At 39.2% G+C, this 20,642-nt stretch overlaps 1 protein-coding gene and 1 long non-coding RNA gene across 3 annotated transcripts in view; one reads left to right on the plus strand and one right to left on the minus strand.

Moving 5' to 3' along the window:
* Positions 1-20,642, plus strand: part of LOC111873058 (furin-like protease 1) — a 605,196-nt gene that overhangs the window by 554,448 nt on the left and 30,106 nt on the right. For both annotated transcript variants that reach the window (XM_023867440.2, XM_023867438.2), the window contains 6 exons: positions 9,953-10,118; positions 11,278-11,450; positions 15,096-15,305; positions 15,874-16,081; positions 18,896-19,013; positions 19,589-19,670. In XM_023867440.2, coding sequence (XP_023723208.1) covers positions 9,953-10,118; positions 11,278-11,450; positions 15,096-15,305; positions 15,874-16,081; positions 18,896-19,013; positions 19,589-19,670 — 957 coding nt within the window. The remainder of the gene's footprint in view (positions 1-9,952; positions 10,119-11,277; positions 11,451-15,095; positions 15,306-15,873; positions 16,082-18,895; positions 19,014-19,588; positions 19,671-20,642) is intronic.
* Positions 15,176-20,105, minus strand: LOC117282987. The gene is made up of 2 exons (XR_004513969.1): positions 19,935-20,105; positions 15,176-15,291 (listed from the first exon to the last, which is right to left on the minus strand). It is a non-coding gene; the product is annotated as an uncharacterized LOC117282987 (long non-coding RNA).

A 20,642-nucleotide genomic window follows, 5' to 3' on the forward strand; every position in this document is an offset into this window, starting at 1 on the left:
AGTCGATCGCATAAAGAATCCGTGCAATTACATGGCATGAAGTGCTTACATTTGTGTCAGAAGCATTCCTGAAACAGGTAAGTAAGTTTCTGGAAATGAAGCCTGAAACTTTAACACCGTTGACACCAAAGCCCGTTGCTGTGCACGTTTGTGAGCCAGTTTCACCCAACTTCCTCCCTTGTACTCAATTTCCAGAAGATTTATTTTATTGTTATCCCCTCATCACCCTTTCTTTTCTCTCTAGCAAGTGACCGTTTTCCAATGGGTTTCATCGCACAAATTCTGTACTGTGTTCTTTTCTTTCTTTTAACCGTCACTTGCCTGAGAATTACAGAAGTCAGTAGTTTCGGTAGAGACATTTTTTTTTGTTATGGCCTCTTGAAAGACGATGGTAGATATAAAATATGATACGAACTTTCGGGAAATTTATTTTGCATGTGTGGGATCCGTGGATCTGGCTCGGAATTGTGTCCAGTTTGATTTTGGGGTTAAACACCTTGAAACGAATTCCTGTAATAATTAGACCTTCTCTGTGTGAATTTAGTCTCAAGTTATACTCTTAAGATCTACCTGCAGTCTGATATGTGTGGGGTTTCCAAGAAATGACCCCTATGATATCTGGAGGCTTGTTTTCTGAATACCACATTCTGCTGTCTTTTTGGGGTGTTTTTTTTTGGGGGGGGGGGCTTCTAAGAAAACACCTGCTGGGATTCCTTTATGATTCATGCTAATTAATCATCCATGTCATCAACATTTTGAACATTCGAGCCTCTTGTGGAGGACTGTAGTAATCCCAGGATGTGAACACTTTGTAGTGCTATTTGAAGGAATTCCGTGGACTTCCAGGGCTTTCATATCACGAACAGCTTTCAGTGAGCATGAGATTAAATTTTATACAATGACAAAGGACAAAGAGTATAAAGGACATCATTGTGCTCATGTCTCGGTGCGGAAGATCCTTGTTTCAGTGAGGAATGTTGCCTGCTTTGTATCGGTTTCAATAGCGTATAGGGGATTGCATTTCTGGGAATGTTACGGAACGCCGGTTGCTGAAAGCTACATAGAATTTACAGAGATTGACAGATCAGCTATTAAATTGATATAAATCGTCCCATGAGTACTGAAGTGTTCTATCTCCACTTTGGGCGAAAATGAGATAATTCATTTATCTCGTTCCCCATATCCGTGTTACATTATCTCCACATAATTCTGTAGGTTTAGTTTACTTTGTAAGCGTGGGATTTCAGAATTTTGTCTTGTTCTAAGTCGCATTAATAAATAATAAATTATTTTAGTTGGCATACAGATCCCTAACCCCACATATATTTGTTAATACATTTTAATATACTTTTATATACTCCTAACATACCTTTAATACTCGTATGTTTTAATATATTTCAGCATTTTATATGTACACCTTTATTTTATCTTTATTTTTATTTTTTATATTTTTTATTCTTCATCATATGTTTGCTATTTTAACTATAGACACTAATGTGAGGCAGAGTGTTTATGTTAATATTTAGTACGACGCGTTGCACCGATAAGGATCGATGTCAGCATTTCAATAACTGTACGTATTCCTGCCTGATGATGGTCATGTATGCCCGAAAGATGTCGCAGTAAATAAAGTTCTAAATGTAATAATTGAAATATTTTGTTGTGTTGACGATAGCTTAGCTCCTACATAGTATATATTGTCTGAGACACACAACATGATGCAACCAGTGACAATAAGTCACATTTAAACTGCAGTTAATTCACTAACTTCGAAATCATTTTCCAGAAAAATTAGTGTTAATGGATATAGTACACTCCTGTGCTCGGTTGTCGAAATTTTGATACCATCGTCACAAAATCATTATTTTCTATCTTCTTATGCCTCCCAGACTTTTCCAAGGACGATAGGACTAAACCAGTAACTCCAAATAATGGTCCTGGCTGGTGTGTTTCTCGGTTAATTATTATAGTATCAACAGAAGGCCGCCTTTTGTACCTGGTTTTTCATTAATTCTTGACCCGGACCTGACCTTGACGGTGTCCTATAGATTTTTAGTGGCCATAAACAATATTTTAATATCCAAAATACGTATAAACCGAAACGAAATTGCTTATATATTCTGTTACTTTCAGACAGTAAAACACAGGCTCATTTGCATGTTGTTCTCGGACAAGTGAGCTCAAGCGGGAACTCTTCTGACGTCATTTCGGGAGATGCCGGGTTCGAGCCTCGGCCGGCACACCGACTACCCTATGATTTTTTCGTGTAGTAGGTCTATGGCTTTCAGCACGTTACAAACCCTGCCATCATCTACGTTGGATGAAAACATATATCCATTGTTGTGTATTTTTTTTATGTGAGCAGGGACCGAAATGTATTAAATTGTACTTGAAACCCGGTTTATTGAAGCAGTTCTATGATTGGCTCTTCGCACCCACTTCCTACTATGTCGTGATCGTTATTTCACGTGTACGTGTCCCAAGCAAAGACGGTTATGACTGAAAGTATCGATTGTTGTACCCCTCCTCAAATCGAATTCGTAATTGATACTCTGTGTTTTATACAGCTTATTACACTGTTACACACGAGTGCATTGTATTGGAAATTAAATTGTGTTATACTTCATGTAATTTATTCTGGACGAGAAATGCATCACGGACAATTACAGTTGTAAATTAAACAAAAGCAGTTATTGATGTGAACCACTGTTGCCAACTTTGATTTAAAATCATACCATTAATCTGTATTGGTAGGTAATTATGTAAAAATTGCTCTGAATGTCTTAGGATATGTTACTCTTATTATCTCTTGTTCAGACAAGACTGTAGTGTCTCAGTATACACCACGATTGTTGTATTTCAGTTCTCTGTAATTCTTTCTTTAATTTTAATGTAAACGTGATTAGTAATATCTGACAATGAGATTATCTTAACTGCTTAATATTATAGAACCCGTAAATCCGAATTCTTAATGCAAGGAAACAGAGCATATACCTTTCTTCAGCACAATTCAGTCTTTAGTACAATGTCTGTATATTTTATATTGCACACAGATTGATTTCACGTTTCATGTTTTCTCACATGTTTACTTTGCAGTCCGTTCCGTAAGCAAAATGGTGAGTAGAGCATACATAGGATGTGGAAAGAATTCACGACTCAGTCAAAGTCGGGAGACAGAAAAATATGATCACTGGTCCCGTGGGGGGCCTGGAACTGAGGATGACTGTGCTGGCGAAGACCTGGGACAGTTTACCCGAACTCGAAAGCATGTGTGACTGATATCTGAGTATGTAACTTTAAGAGTTGACACAGATAAAGGCAAAGGTAAAGTTGCCCCCGTTCTTAATTAATTAATCACCATGCCATGAAGGCGTATAGGGGGAGTTTAAGCATACCCCCCATTCTTGACCTCGGCATGAAATGGAGGTGAGTGGTTAGCTTCACGTCGCGGCAGCTTTATCCTTGTGGGAATATTCCCCCCAACCGGTGCATATCGGTTAGGATATTGGGTAGGCACTAGAGCCGGTCTGGACACTATGGACAGACAATTTCTTGCCTCTGCCGGGAACCGAACCCCGAGTGTCCAGCCCCGTAGCCCGTCGCTATACCGAATGACCTAGTGTGATGGACAGTTAAAAGAATATCACGAAAAATTAATCCCGTGCAGTGTCATGTCTGATTTCCCTTGTAACAGCCGAGTTTGCTTGTCTAATTACGTATTGAGTTATCGCTTGTTTAACGGCACTAGCAGACACCCGGTCCATGTAGTGTAGGATGGCAAGGTGGTTGTGAATAATTAATTGTGGAGGATAAAGGTAAAAAAAAAGGGTAAAGCTAACCCTTTAACAGGCCATGGATATCTGTAGGGTTGTGAGACGTTGAGGCTCCCACATGTTGTATACAGTCGGCTCACAGATGGCGGTGAGGTTGTCAGCCTCACGCGCCGGCAAACCTTTACTCTCCAGGAAGATTCCTGGTACTATTTTCCGTTAGAAGCTTAGTCGACCCCAAGGCCATAGTGCGGCTGGAAGGATTAGATCAATTGAAAATTCAGTGACCTCATAGGAAATCGAACCCGTGACCTTCTGGCTTGTAGCATAGTGGTTCAAACAACTACGCTACCGCGTGCGCCTGAATTGTAGAGGATGTGGAAAAGTAAGTCGTGACCTGGCTTTTGGTACAGTTGCGGATTTCGACTGCCCAAACCGAATAAAGTGACGAAAGTTGTCTGTCCGGGATAAGTGGTGCTCTCTTTCTGCAGGTTACTTAACGACACTTCGGTTAACATCACTATAAGATGGCGTCCGATCATATGGCGACTGATGGATTGGAAAAGATTTAGAAGGACGCTGTCGTAGTTTCTTCGAGGAACTGTCCCAGGTTTAGAGCCAGGGTAGCGCAGTCGGTATAGCGACTGCCTACGGGCTGGACGACCGAGGGGTCGGAGTTCGATCCCCGGCAGGATCAGAAGTTTCTCTTGATTTCGTCCAGACCGACTCTGGGGCCCACCCAGCCTCCTATACATCTATACATCCACTCCCCCATAAGTCTTCATGGCGTAGTGCTTAATTAGTTAAGCACAGGAACAACTTTACCTTTTACTATCCCAGGATTTTGCATGAGAGGCTGAGGAAAACCACGAAAAGCGGTGTCCGGGCCGAGATTCGAACTGGACAGATCCCTTATGCTTGTTAGAAGCGTTGCCGCCTGTCCCAACTTGCTCTGTCACAAATGGACATCAGTGTAAGTGAGATGCAGACACGCAAAGAACGTATTTTGAGATTGGGGTGCGTTTGTTCTTGTCCTGAAATATGCCGCTCTGTTCCTATTTTCGTTACTACATCTCAGAAAGGCATCCTGATTTCTCGTCAGTGCTTGAAGTCTGCTAATGGATAAGCTACAGCAAATGTTTATTAGCATCAAATTTTGTATAAGAACCACTTTTCTAAATGTGAGGCAGACACATTACAGTGCAAATTGTTTGCCTCAGTGGAAACTCTGTACTCAGCAAAGACCCATTTCTGATGATCGTTTTTCTTTTCTCAGGGGGACTATGCCGACGCAAGCCAGACCACTTGCTGTTTTGTAAAACGTGTCTCCCATAAATACTGAGGGGAAAAGTGCCACGTTCCGTGGGCTTGATGGGCGGGGGAGAGGTTTATAGATTAACCTTACATACCATCCGTGCACATCACAGACTGATTCGAAAGGAAATTTTGGTCATAGGGTCCACGTTCGATCTAAATAGCCTCCTGTGCTGATTCGAAAGTAAGTGAATCTGCAACGGCGTTATCATCCTCCTGTGCTGATTCGAAAGTAAGTGAATCTGCAACGGCGTTATCATCCCGAACTTTCTAGCGCTCATGTTCAAATGAGTGCGCGGATTCTCCATCGTCTTTTATTATGGTGGAAGATCTGTAACTGCACATCAGTATCTTAGGATTACAGTAATTTATGTGGCTGCATACGTAAGTTTCATGAAGCATTAAAACGAACGAGGCAGTTGGTAAGATATAAAACCAGAATAAATAATAAATCGTCTTACCGAACAGCCCGAGACTGTTACCTCACTGAGCTACAGACTTTAACGAAGCTGGCTCTGAAGAGTTTTATTTGCTGAAATAGGATGAAGTTTCCCGACGTTCCGAAGGAAGTTACTGCTTCCATGTTCAGGGTCGAACAATAAGCCAAGCAAGAGGCAAGCAGCAGGAACACGTTCCTCCGATACGTCGATGGCTTCTACCGGACTACTGGGCGCCACATACCAGAAGATAATACTCTTCAAATTCTCACCACATTGTACGAGCCAGCAGAAACTTCAGAAGGCATAAGATATGACAAAATGACGATATATGACTAGAAGCCATCCGCTGCTACTCAATGACCGGTAAACAACACGTGACAGCTGTTTCCGTGGCAAGGGATATGTACACAACAAGAGCGCAACTGTTAGAAAGAGTGTTTTCTATTGGGTCCAGTCGTTGCTAGGCAACTACTGGTGACGACACAGCAGACTAGGACGACTTAGCATGTGCTGTAGTGCTTTTTAAAGTGTATAAATCAGTGAGACTGTTAGAGTTACTTGTACTTACGAGTTGTAAGGGTTAAGTAATTCCAATTGCCAATTCAAAGCCCATGTCTAGGCACTAAAATCGTGACAGTAGAATTTTTTTTTATTTTATCTTACGCATAAGTAACCCGATATCTTCCTCTAGAACCCTGAATGAAAGATGAGCCTGGATAGCGCAGTCGGTATAGCGACTGGCTACAGGCTGGTCGACGGGAGATCGGAGTTCAAGTCCCGGTAGAGTCAAGAATTTTCTCTTTTCCACGTTGTCCAGACCCCCTCTGCGGTCCATCGAGCCTCCTATCCAATGGGTACCGGGGTAAAGCGGCTGGGGCTTGAAGCTGGCTATTCACCTCAAACTAGTGCCGAGGTCAAGAAAATGTGGATCTGTACATCTGCTCCCCCATACGCCTTCATGGCGTAATGCTTAATTAGTTAAGCACAGGGACAACTTTTACCCTGACCGAAAAAGAGAACAAGGAAGGCCTAGGCGCAAATGTTATTTTGAAATAGAGTGAGAGGGTGTCGGTTGGATTTGTCTGGCTCAGGATAAGGACCGGAGATGGGCGGGCTATTGTGAACACCTTCGGGTTTCACAGAATATTGGGAATCTGTTGAGCAGCTCAGCAGCTGTAAGCTTCTAAAGGATTCAGCTCCATGGATTTGTTTTGACATGTGAAAAATTGCATCGATATATTTTTACATTCGAAGTAGAAATAAAAAAAAGTCTGTTTGTTCCACTAATTACAATTTGACATATGTCATGCGTTTTACAGGTTTTGTGTGCGACCAGTTCACTGACATGAGTATTAAATAACTACCCAGCATAAGTTTTCGATATTTTACATTTAATTGAATTTTATTTGCATATTTATTAAATTCTCTTTTCCAGTATTCCGGTAATATCATAGTCACTAATTGTATTACACGAATATATATATATATAGTTTGCTCAGTGCAATAACGCTTTCGAAAACATCTGTCTAAAGCCTGTTAAGTCGAAGAATATACATTAAAGTAGCTACAGTAGATTTGGGGGTCTCACGGCGTTCACAGTTGACTGTTGTTTGATCATGAAGATGGAGGCAGTTACTTTCCTCCGCAGTATCGACAGAATTGCAGTGAACTATAGGAAGAGGCCGCGTCATAGCTCAAGCGGTTAATCGCTGGCTTCCCACCGCGGCGGCTCGGGTTCGACCCCGGGTCTGGTCAAGTGGGATTTATGGTGGACAAATTGGCGCTGGGGCAGGTTCTATTCGAGTACTTCGGTTTCCCCTGCCAATCTTCATTCCACCAATTGCTCCACAATTACCCTCACCTATCACATGGGGCTGGTACAATAGGTCAGAAGTAGCCGCAGTAAAAGGGACTTAGTCTCACCCCACTAGCAATAAAAAAACTATACGAAAAGTCATCGGATTGTGTGTGGGCCTACATAGTGTAGACTGGTAACAGGACTGCTGACTGGCCACTAGACATGGAGACTATCCCGCACTTTGTCAGTGCCATAGCTTTACATAGGCATGGAGCAGAGAAACCAGCCCTGCATGATCAGAGCCGGTAAGTACGAGGAGGTCCCCAGTCGGGATAGCTCTGGCACTAGCATTGAGAAAAATGCCTTCTGAATGGTCCTTGCGAGATTTGGAGTGCACAGTGGACTCACTAGTGGCCTGGTTACTTGGGACGACTAAAAAGATGTTGTGTCTCCATGTCAGTATTCAGTACCAGACTACACGGCGTCCTTTCCGCCATGGTTGTCCGGTTCCGATCCTGTGCCAGGTCATAAGAGAGTTATGCTGGACAAACTGACACTGAGGCGTGTTTTATCCGATTACTTCGTTTTCCCCTGCCAATTCTCATTCCACCAACTGCTTGACATCCATTAGTCATCCTTTGATCGATGCTAGGAAGTCTCAAAACGGACCGCATCGTTAAATGACGAGGTTTTAAAAAAATGATACGGTGTCGCATCCAGACTTTTCAACATGCGGTAATTAAAACGAAATATTTCACCCAGTCAATCGAAACAAAATACAGTTCACGTAACAATTGTGCGCTAGAACTACTTACCCCGAGCGCGTTCAGCTGCATAACCACAGATGAGAAACTCTGGCACAGTAACAATGTATGCATCCTGTTTAGGGGCCCCTGGTCGGCTGGGGCTCCCCTTCGACTTTCAAAGGGCCCAGATTTTATGGTAAATATTAACCGACATCTGAGCGCTTCTTGTGTTCAGCGTTAGGAGTTAGACGGGATTGGGGGAGTGCCTGAAGGACAACCGCGTAGACAGAGTTGAAATTCTTAAGATACCCCTGGGCCTTCAGAGGCGGTCACTACGGAAGTTGGTTTCGTTCATTTGAGCCTGTTATTACAAAAATAGAATGGAAACAGCGTATCTGGTTGGCTTAGCGGTAACGTTCTACGCATTCGAGAGGTCGTTATTTCGAATCTCGGCCGCGGTACCGCCTATTCTGTGCGGTATTTCCTTGGTTTACTTCAGTCCCTCCAGGCAAGTGACAAGCTAGTACCTCGATTTGGCATCGGCTGCTTCCTTGCAGATCTTTCACAGTTTGTGTATCAGCCTGTGATTCCCTAACTGCGCCACTAGTAACCAACAAAGAAATGAAAGCAGAGTACACAGTCGCCATCTAAAGAGCATACAGTTGTGTTGCCGGCATACCGAGCGGTTGGTACAACTGTAACACTGAAGAATTGTATTTGGGTTGTGCTCGGTTGAGACCTCGGACGGGATAACAAGGTTTGCCTTGGTATACCTCGGTCTCTCCAGGCAAATACCGGGGTAATGTAATACCTTGATTAGTCCACTGCTGATTTAAATATTATCAACTGATCATTCAGGTGCACGCGGTAACGTAGTTGGTTGTGGCACTGTGTTGCAAGCGGGAATGTCGCGGGTTCGATTCCCCTTGAGGTCATCGGATTTTTCAGTTGACCTAATCCTTCCAGCCACACTATGGTCCCGGGGTCGACTCAGCCTCTAGCAGAAATGAGTACCAGGCATCTTCCTGGAGGGTAAAGGGCGGCCGGCACGTAAGGCTCACAACCTGACCGCCATCTGTGAGTCGATTGTCTAGAAAATGTGTGAGCCTCGACGTCTGACCATCCTATGGGCCTCCACGGCCAGGTACAGGGATAGCTTTACCTCTGCCATTCTACTACTCAGCGGTAAGAACCGAGATACTGACTGATAGCAGCATAAAACAAACAAGAAACCCGTCTTCGGTTCCAAGAAGCACACAAACCCTCTAACCACATCAGGGAAAGTGCCACGTGGAAGGACCCTCCGTCTTTCCTTCCCCTAACCCTTGTAAAACATCACGAGTATACCGGCCACCCCCACCAGACGTAGTGGGGGCAGCGTAAGACCACCAGTTGAAGTGATGTCATGACTCGGCTTAACAGCCCCCCCCCCNTCATGAACATTCATCACGTTTACAAATGCAAGCTTGTAAGATACAAGCAAGGCATCTGTCACTGGAGAAGTTCTACAGTAAGGGGACACACCGCCTATTTATAAAGATGTTTTACAGATTTTGTTCAAATTCGATATAGGAATACAAATAGTATGTTTTAGGACATCCACCGTCCCATTTCTGTCTAATACACCATCCTGCTTTAATTTAAAGACACGAAGTTTTGGAGACTGGATTCTTCAAATAAAACCTGAAGATGGAGACAGAATCCAGTCTCTGGAACGTTGTGTTTTTAAATAAAAACTGGACAGTGTTCTAGAAATTGATGTGGCTAATTTCAAATCGGTTTGACTGGTTCAAGATCATTTTCAGTGATATTTGCTGTGTTAGGATCCTCGGGTTCGATTACCAGAAAGTTAGTTTATATAGTCAAAGAGCTGATTTGTTGCAGGACCCACAAGCGAGCTATGATGTGAACAATCATGATGAGGATCCAATGCCGCGATATGACCTCATTGACTCTAACCGCCATGGGACACGCTGTGCTGGTGAGGTTGCTGCCACTGCCAACAATTCTCTTTGCGCTGTTGGCGTCGCTTATGGCGCTAGTGTTGGTGGTGAGTATATCACATCAACCACGAGTATCACAGCTATCTTCGAGTATCTACAAATGTAGATCTTCATTCCTGACGAATGTATCTTGCAGAGTAAGAACATGGACCATTACAATGAGATCCGAGCTTTCCATGAAGGAGGACAACACTAGCTTTATTCATTATGCAGATTTCGGGCTGTTCTGTCTTTCATTTCTATTGTATCTGTTTTCTTTGCCTCTTTCCATTTATAACATAAATGGGTTTATTCTGAAGGTCACATTATTCAGATGTATAAAAAAATTATAAGAAGCTCTGTGTATTCCAGTTGGGTGTGATATTGCACAGATATAATGGTTTTGGTCCATAAAGTTGCACCTAAATTACTTGTATAATAATGGGTAAAGGCATTTTTACCATTCTAGGAGGTATGGAATGCTCCTTCTAATGAGAGAATAAGGGGTTATTATCATTTGTCAGTGATGTAGACTGTTTCATCACCGTTAGAAAGTTAATAGATCCTATTTTCAACATACTTCCATTATTTATGCACTTGTGGGACATTGAAATATATTCACACAGGACTTACTTTCTGTAAGATTTCCAGCACTAGGCATGGCATGCCATGTTTCATAATTAGAACATATTTTTTGTCAGTGCTAAGATGGGAAATGGCACAGATACCAACAGACTACTGTTTAAACTCTCTGCATTATTCCTCCATGATAGATGCTGTGGCTTCTAGAACTTTTCTTGCAAATTGCATAACTTCACCTATTAGTTTTGCCATGTCTGTTCTTCCTCATGTAACAACTCAAGAATTGCTGAACACCTTTTCATGAGACCTGAGAATGGGATGAGCTTTCTAAATCATTCCAGTTTGTTTTTAATAACTGGGCAGCAACAACACACATGTCCCAAGTGGAACTTAATAAATTCACATTAGAATGAAAAATATTTCTGGCAGAAGTTGTAGACTATTTAAAAACACAATTTATGACCATTACACTTTTTGTTGATGTCTAATGAGCTTCAAGGTAATTAAACAAAGGTGAGTAAACATACCAAAATTGTTGCAATGTGCCAGCATTTCTTAACTTGGTTAGACCATAAAGATCCATGTATTGTAACTGGTGGGCCTCAACTGAACTGTTGATGTAACCTTATCACTGTCATTGTGCAGGTGTAAGGATGCTGGACGGGGACGTTACTGATGCAGTGGAGGCCAGATCTCTGAGTCTCAACCCCCAACATATCGATATTTACAGTGCTTCCTGGGGACCAGATGATGACGGAAAGACTGTGGATGGCCCAGGGGAGCTGGCTACAAGGGCTTTCATTGAAGGTGTCACAAAGGTTAGAAACCAATATCAAATGTCAGTTTGCATCTTTCACTCAGTGTATTCATCTGTAACTTTGTTTACTTTGCATGGATATGATCAATGATGACCTTACTATATTTATGCATCTGCAGTATACATGGTTATAAATAATAAAACATATTTTTCATTTTTTTAATTGAATGAAACATATTATGACCCCCATTCTCAAAACTTAAATTATTTGGGGAAATTCCCTGCCACCCACTATTTCATTGCCACAGTCATTGTATAATAATATTCCGAAATAAATAACATGAATACTTCAATCACAAACTGCTGACATCACAATACACCGAGTAAATCAAAACAACCATTGATATAAACATTTGCTCAAACGAAATTGCTTGCTTTGTTCTTGTTTTTAAAATGATCCCTCTCTTATTTAGATTATAAAGAAGGAAGCACCTGGTTTATATTTTGGTAAACCCTTTAAATCAGACCATAATTCTGACAGTTGTGTTGTGTTGGTGTAATGTTTGTTACATAATCTGAATAAAGAACGCTGGTTTCTTCTGAACACAAACTGATATGGAGGAATTTTGGGTTAAAAAAAATAAAAAGGCTGTAAGAAGGGACAGAAGAAACTGCACAATGATGAGTTTCATGTAGTGTTGTACAGAAATATATACAAAGAGGGATAGTTCACTTTGGCAACGGAGATATAAATGGGAGAGTGAGGTTATATTAAAATAGAATAGAATAGTGTAGTGTACTGGTTGTGAAGATTTTAAATGGATTGAAGTTGTTCAGGACAAAGTCAAGTGCCTGTCTATTATGATGGCCTTCAAAGTTCGTAACAATAGGTAGTTTCTTGAACAACTTCTTAAGGAGACAGTAAATCAGATCATCATTTGGTAAGTAAATATGTTGTGTGATTACTAAATGAAGAAATTTTAATGAGTACATTTCATAGCATTTATGAATACACCATTATTTTGATGGAGTTCATGAAATTTGGCACAGAGTTCACAGCTGAGAACAAAATTTCTCTGCCCATTCAACATTTTCAGTGTTTTAGGTTCTGGATCACCAGATTCTGTCTGTCACAGTTATTAATGGTGACCCCATTGTGATGGTTTGATTTCAATAAAATGGGTACACATTTGTAAATCATAACCTTTAAAATTATTTTTGGAATTTTCTTTCGTTTTGCAACAGGCTGTATCTAAAAATGCAGCCCTTTTTTATGTGTAATTCCTCTTATAAAGCAGACTGCCCACCTCTTTCTCTATACCAGAAAAGTTGAATCATTAACACACATGTTATTTGGCACTGATAATGGTTTTGCTTGGCAGACCACATTGAGACATAATGCAATAAAAGAGAGCATTTCCAGTGCTCTAAATGACAGTAGTAATCCTGCTAAATGTTAGTCATAAAGCCTCTTTTTAATGGTGTCCTAGTTTTCTTTAGCAATCATACTCTATGTTCCTCCCATGGCATCATTTTATTCAACTCTGCTAATGGAATAAATCCAGTGGGACCAGATTTTTTGACTGTTAGCGATAAACAATTAAATTTAAGGTATTTTCTGAGTAGCCTGCATTTACATCCAGATGTTTTCATAAATGAATTCTAATCTAAATCTTAATGAACGCATTGTTTCAGATCATGTCACTAATTACTCCCTCATGTAGAACCCTTCCAGTTGGTATTCTTACTAGCTGTGTTTCAAACTGACAAGAATTTTGTCTTGAAAACAGCTGATGAATAGCAAAATCACAAATACAGTCTGTGGAAATATTGATTGTTTTAAGCAGCCAAATTAGTAACAACATACTCTAACTTGATATGTCTTTCTGTAAACAGTCTGACCAACACTTACAGAAGTAGATTCACTATTTGGCACTGAAAATTGAAGTAATATATGGATATTTTTATCATATCCTTAGGTATTATCATGACTTTAAACATGCCTGTTACAATAATAATTGTTTTTATATTGAAGTTTATTATGTAAATTGTCTTGAAGTAATACTAGTGTAATAATCATTGAGAATTCAGTAGGATATCTCATCATTTGTTTTATAAACTTCCATACTGTTAACTTTCCTACTTTCTTCTGCATTTCTGTTTAGTCTAACATGTTGCCAAATGATGGAACATCAAGGAACTCGATAAATAAAACAGCTTGGCGAGCTCATAAGCCTACATTTATATTTTCAAAATAAGGATAGTAGGCTGAAAAAACAGTTAGAATTTTACTGACACATGTAATTTGTAAACATTAATTTTATATACCCTTGTGGGCCATTTTGTTTTCAGATTGCTTTTGTTCAACATGAATATCACTCTAATGACTTCTCTGTCTTATTAGTGGGTGTTATTGGGGGGTGTAAAATACAGGTGAAGTTTTATAATAATATAGCTTTTTGAAATAATATTTAACATTTTAACATGAAAATTTAGATGAAGTCTTGAAACAAGGTTAGATAGGTGTATACTTAGTATATACGATCTGAAAGTTTGTGACAGTGGTCCATTAGTACAAATATTATGTTTCTGGACATATTCATTGCCCTGTCTGTCATTGTTCTGTTTATATTACAAACACAACAGAGATAGGGACTAGCTCTACGAATTGGGCCCAACTGAGTAGGTTTTACCTGAAGATGAAGACAGAACGCAGTCTCTGAAACATTGTGTTTTGTAATATAAAGAGAACAGTGTTTTTAGATAAAGACATAATGATTGATAATGTCCAGAAATATGTTATTTGTATGTTTAGTATAGTTTGATTTTTTTCGATTACAGAATCTTGTCTTAGTGAATAAAGAAAGCTCTTTTACTGAATATGGGAAATGGAGCTTACTCATCAGGTGATTGAGATGGAAAATAATAATCCTTATGATACATATTGTTTGTTTGCCTTCTCACTGAATCAGAAAACTCTGAAGTAAGAGTACAAATAGCACATTTAAAAGTGTAAATATTCATAATCCTTTTGTTACAAAAAGATATCATATTTAACTACAAGCTGTAACTACAAAACACTGTTTTGAATCTGCATAAATATTACTACCTCATCTAAACAGATGTAAACTAAGCCAAGCTGACTGAAATCTATGTAACTGAACCATGACTAATTAAACATGAAATAAACCTGATGTAGTTTGAATGACATATAACTTATTTGACATTGGTGCTACTGAGCTCCACTGAACTATGTAAAATGTGCAGGTTTGTCTAAAGCTGAGGAAATGTGCATAATGTTACCAGAAATGTGTACATGTAGCTAGCTGCCCAGAAGAGGAGAAGAAGAACTTAGTGGAGATTGAATTTGCATCTGGCGAAAGTATGTCAGCTGAAGATTCCTCCAACAGTGTATAGAAAATAACATATATATTATGATGATGTGCTGGTATAAAAGGAGAATTGGAAATCAGGCATTAAAGGACATTTTGGAATTATTTACCATTTCATTCAGACATTGAATGTAAAGCTTGTAGTCCAAGAAATGAAGAAAAATTGGCTGTGAGCCCAGAAAGAAATTTAACGGTGATTACAGTTCCAGTTCCCTCCCCTAGGGAGGCTTTGGGTCATACATTTTTCTTCTACACAATTATATCTTCATTTTGTCATATTTTTTTTTAATTCAACATTTATCTGATTGTTACAGGGTCGATCTGGCAAAGGTTCTATTTTTGTGTGGGCATCTGGTAATGGAGGTCGTGATCATGATAATTGCAACTGTGATGGTTACACCAATTCCATCTGGACACTGTCCATCAGTAGCGCTACAGAGAACGGTTATGTTCCTTGGTACTCGGAGGCATGCAGCTCAACTCTGGCAACTACATATAGCAGTGGAGCATCTGGGGAGAAACAGGTATACAGTCACATGAGAAGATTGCTCATACAGTTAAGTCTCTCATAGCATGGACTGTGGCACCATACATCAAGTCCCTGTAAGGAAATAATTTTTAGTGTAATGTACAGTGTAATTCACAAATAGCTGAATACTTTTAAACAGTATAGGTTCTTTATTGTAGAATGATCAAGTCAAAGAGGATGAGGTGGGCAGGTCATGTTGCATGAATGGGAGAGACGAGGAATGCGTATAGGATATTGGTGGGAAAGCCAGAAGGAAAGAGACCACAGGGAAGACCAAGGCGTAGGTGGGTGGACAATATTAGAATGGATCTTAGAGAGATAGGATGGGATGGTATGGATTGGATAGATCTGGCTCAGGATAGGGCCCTTGTGAACACGGTAATGAACCTTCGGGTTCCATAAAATGCTGGGAAATTCTTGAGTAGCTGCAGAATTGGTGACTACTCCAGAAGGACTCAGCTCCATGAGTAAGTAAAGTAAGTAATAGGTTGTTTATTGTACTGTTCAACGCAGAAGTCAGTGTAGTGTCTTACTGCAAGTGTACGTGTTTTCACACTCTGCAGGTTGTAACAACGGATTTACATCACCAGTGTACCAGCAGTCACACTGGGACATCAGCGTCTGCACCCTTGGCAGCCGGCATCTGTGCCCTGGCACTGGAATCAAACAGAGAACTAACATGGCGAGATATGCAGCATATTGTGGTGCGCACTGCACGCCCTGCCAATCTCAAGTCTTCTGACTGGAAGGTGAATGGTGTTGGGAGAAATGGTGAGTTACTGGATTTCACCACAGTATATTATACTTTATTCAAAGTAAATGTTAGAGACAATATTTGCTCAGTTGTAATGAATTAAACAGAGGTAGTTGTCTAGGATTAAGGATATATGTTCTGAAGTTCTTTGGATTGATACTAGCCACATGCAGTCAGAGTTTTCCACATACCTTTCACATCATTTACCTCTGATAAAGGTAAAACCATGGAAACAAGGAATAGCAGGCTGTCAAGCTAGTTTATCATCCATGTTAATTTATGTAACCCATTCTCCTCATCACCCGCTCAACACTGGGTACAGTGAGCCTCCCTCATAGGAGCTTCAACCTTGATATGATGATGTTATATAAAAAAGAGCAAAGTTGTCCCTGTGCTTAACTAATTAAAAACTACACCATGAAGTTGTGTGGAGAAGTAGATATGTAGATCCACGATTTCTTGACTTTAGCACTAGTTGAAGATGATTGGTCAGCTTCACATTCCGGCTGCTTTACCCCTGGAGGTAAGGGGCCCCAGCACCCATTGTATAGGACGCTGGGTGGGCCCCAGAACCAGCCTGTATGACGTGGAGAAGAAAAAATCTTGGCCCTACTGGGACTTGAACTCCCAGCACCTCAGCCATCCTGCCTGTAGCCAGTTGTAGCTATCCTGACTCCAAAATTGTCATACATATTCTTCAAAAATATTTGCTTGTCAGTTGTGATTGTTTGTAAAGCCAGCTATATTAATGGTGAACCATCTTTTCTTGCTGCTACTAGTAGCATGTGTATCATCTATAGTTAGTTGTTACCATGTAAATAAAGCTTTCCATAATAGATTTTTTTACAGGGCTGCAAAGCCAAGTATCAAACAGGAACTGTAAGATATAAAATGTGAAGCAAGTTTATGATTAAATTCCTTCTCCAGTTCAGTCCCAAGAACTTCTGTCATTACCATGAAAGTATAAACCGAAAAGACTCATAACATGCATTTTTTCTGTGGTTACCTGCAAATCTTATGTGATTAATTGCTGCCCGTTGCAGGGTCCAACTTCCTATCTGAATTGAGACCTGATATGAATTCTAGTTAACACCTTCATCTCTGCATACCCTGGCAGTATGGAAGTACAAGGCCCCCACCTGAGTTGAGAATTTAATATTATGCTGTAGAACTCTTCAGTCAGATGTTCTGATCTTTGTTGAAATATTGGGACCATCAGAATCCACCTCAAGGGTGCTCCTACCTTCTACAATAAGGAGAGGGTGGAAATGTTTATAAAATCATAACCTAAGTCATTTACCACAACTTTCTTAGCTCTGCTGCACTGAAATTATATTTGTAAAACCTATTTTAGTTCTCTCTGTGAATCCATGATATACCATATTGCATCATTTAGGCATTCAGGTATCATTACAACTTCACTGGGCTCACTCTTAACTTCCATTTTGATTCTTCGATACTCTTCTGAGTTCTCAGATGCTTAAAACACATTGTCATACCTGTTCTGTCCCCTTATGTTGACTTTCCTGTTTTCAGTGAAACATTTCATTGCTTATTGTCTGTTTTGATTTTATTTTTGTGTTTTTACATATATTCTCATTTTGAATTGTAGATAACTGATCGAAAATTGTTACTGCAGTTTTTGAAAGTTATCTTAATTATCTGAAGCTCAAATCCATAGTTAAAAATTTAATTTAAGAAAGGCTTAATAAATGACACAAACTCCGTCCCAAGTGCAAACAATATATATTATATGTCTTTGGTCTTGTTCTCTTCCACACTACATGTTTCGGCCTCTATCGGCCATCATCAGGTGTATACTCTTAACGTTGCTGCTACACTGAACCCAGTCTAAAATTTAACATTTAAAAAACACATTGTTATTTTCTTTGTATTATCAACATCTACCTCGTTGATATGTGTCTGGTATGTAGATTATATTGCACACGTCAAATTTGATTTTCCTGTAGTAGCACTATAAAATCTTTAGTTATGATTTTAAAATCCTTTAAAATTTCTCTAAATTTTAAATTTAAAATTTAAATTTTAAATTTTAAATGTTGATAATACGAAGAAAATAACAATGTGTTTTTTAAATGTTAAATTTTAGACTGGGTTCAGTGTGGCAGCAACGTTAAGAGTATACACCTGATGATGGCCGATAGAGGCCGAAACATGTAGTGTGGAAGAGAACAAGACCAAAGACATATAATATATATTGTTTGCACTTGGGACGGAGTTTGTGTCATTTATCATGTAGAGTGCAACAGGATGCTTAAGTATAATAAGAAAGGCTTACATACTTACTTACTTACTTACTTACTTACTTACTCATGGAGCTGAGCCCTTCTTGAGGAGCCGCCAATTCTGCAGCTACTCAAGAATTTCCCAGCATTTTATGGAACCCGAAGGTTCATTACCATGTTCACAAGAGCCCTATCCTGAGCCAGATCTATCCAATCCATACCATCCCATCCTATCTCTCTAAGATCATTCTAATATTGTCCACCCACCTATGCCTTGGTCTTCCCTGTGGTCTCTTTCTTTCCAGCTTTCCCACCAATTTAAGAAAATCTACAATAAAATATATTTGATCAATGATTCTTATACTTCATATGTCATGACTGTATCACACCCTTACTTAGCCACTAGAGCTTTGTCCACCATCTGAAAGTTAGATCATCATTTATGTAAGAGAGTATGTAGAGAATGTGTTCTACTTTTTGTATTTTACAAAACTCTTTAGGGAGATTAAATCTATGGCTGTCTGGAGTGTAGTTATTGCATTATTGCCATATGGTAAAAATTATTATTATTATTATATGTTTCAGTGAGCCATTCCTTCGGTTATGGGCTGATGGATGCTTATGCAATGGTGAAGCTGGCTCGCAATTGGAAAACTGTACCAGAGCAGCACAAATGTGAGGTTTCTGCACCACACATAGACAAGTAAGTTTGAGATTAGCTCATTCTAAGAGAAAGGATAAGGAGAAAAATAAATATGCATGGTGTTAATCCATTTAGACTGTGAATTACCTCAGTGAGAAATAGTTCCTCTTGGATAAATACTGGATATTTCTTCTATATAATTAATTTCCTTGGTGGAAATTAGTTATCTTTTGTAGGAAGTAATTCGTATGTGCACCAAATTCTCTTATGGAAAAAATGTTTACTTCTGGATAAACTTTTGGTAATTCAGCTGTTGTGTTTGTGGGCATTATCCATTGTCCTGTTTTTATTTTAAACGCAGCTTTTAGATCTTATTTGGATAATTCATTTTGACAACAGATTTGCTGAGTGAAAATTTATTTCTTATGGATAAACTCTGCATAACTATTCCAAACGCTGGACCCCTGCAATATGTTGTTCTTCTGACATAAGTACTGGATATTTTATCTGTACAGTGAGTTATTTCAGTCAGAAGAAGTCTCCCATGTTATATTCAGTTAGTCATGCCATAGAACATTTGGATGTATTTTCTTTCTCTAATAAGGTATTATTACATGTTCATGTAATGATTTCAGACTTATACCAGCAAAGAGTCATGTAAGTCTTCAGCTTCATGTAAATGAGTGTGCTGGTGTAAACTTCCTTGAACATGTTCAGGTAAGCATACAAAATGCAACTTTCAATTTTCAGAGAATGTCTTTTACCTTTTAGAGAATGGATTTTATCAGAATTTTTCACTTGTAGAGTAACAGGTCAGAAACCTTCCATGTTCAAATGTCAGAATTACCTAGAATTGCATGTACCTGCATTACTATATTTTGAATGTAATGTTAAAAATAAAACTTGATGTTCTGTTATAGGTGATAGGAACACCTATTTTATATAAGGAAAGTAAATAATTTATCCCTCATATGGACCTACCTCTTCTGAATGGATTATTTTGTTCTTCATTGATCTCTCTGTGAAAAACATTTTATTATAATATATAATAAACAAAGCAACTTTTCTCCCAGTCTTCCTAATTCATTATATATAATCACCACACAGAACTATGGAAATTGTGCTTGTTAGTTCAACATGAGTGTTGGGATGGCTGTGTTCAGAACTGGATATATGTTCCAGATAAAGCCTCAGCAGAAGATCAAGGGCAAGGTCATAGTGAGAGATAAGATAATAAAAGTAGGTGAATGTGATTTTCTCATTTTCCCAAATCATGTTGCTTCTGCCACACACACACCATGGAGAAATGAGAAGCTCCCTTTACTTACATGGGAAAGCTATTGCTGCATACACTTCTTACTTGTTTCTTGTTAAGTATCAAACTTCTGCATATCATTTTCTTGGGAATGATACTTATACTGCATATAAGGACTAGACATAGCTTAATTTAAAATAAATCACCCTGGAACAAAATATATGACATACTTATGAATATGTCCATGTTCAGCCCTTGTTCAGCAGTATTTGAGATGAACAGGTATTTCTTGTTTAAAAATCTTCTGAGTATATTCTTCATCACAGTTGGTGCTTAAAAAAATTGTTAGGGAAACATTTTTAAAATTTCTCCAGTTATAGTCTTTAGGTCTTTCTGTTTTATAAGAACATAGAAATACTTGTTTGAAGTTATAG

This window comes from Cryptotermes secundus, unplaced genomic scaffold (genome assembly GCF_002891405.2).
Source record: "Cryptotermes secundus unplaced genomic scaffold, Csec_1.0 scaffold4, whole genome shotgun sequence".
Taxonomy (NCBI): Eukaryota; Metazoa; Arthropoda; class Insecta; order Blattodea; family Kalotermitidae; genus Cryptotermes; species Cryptotermes secundus.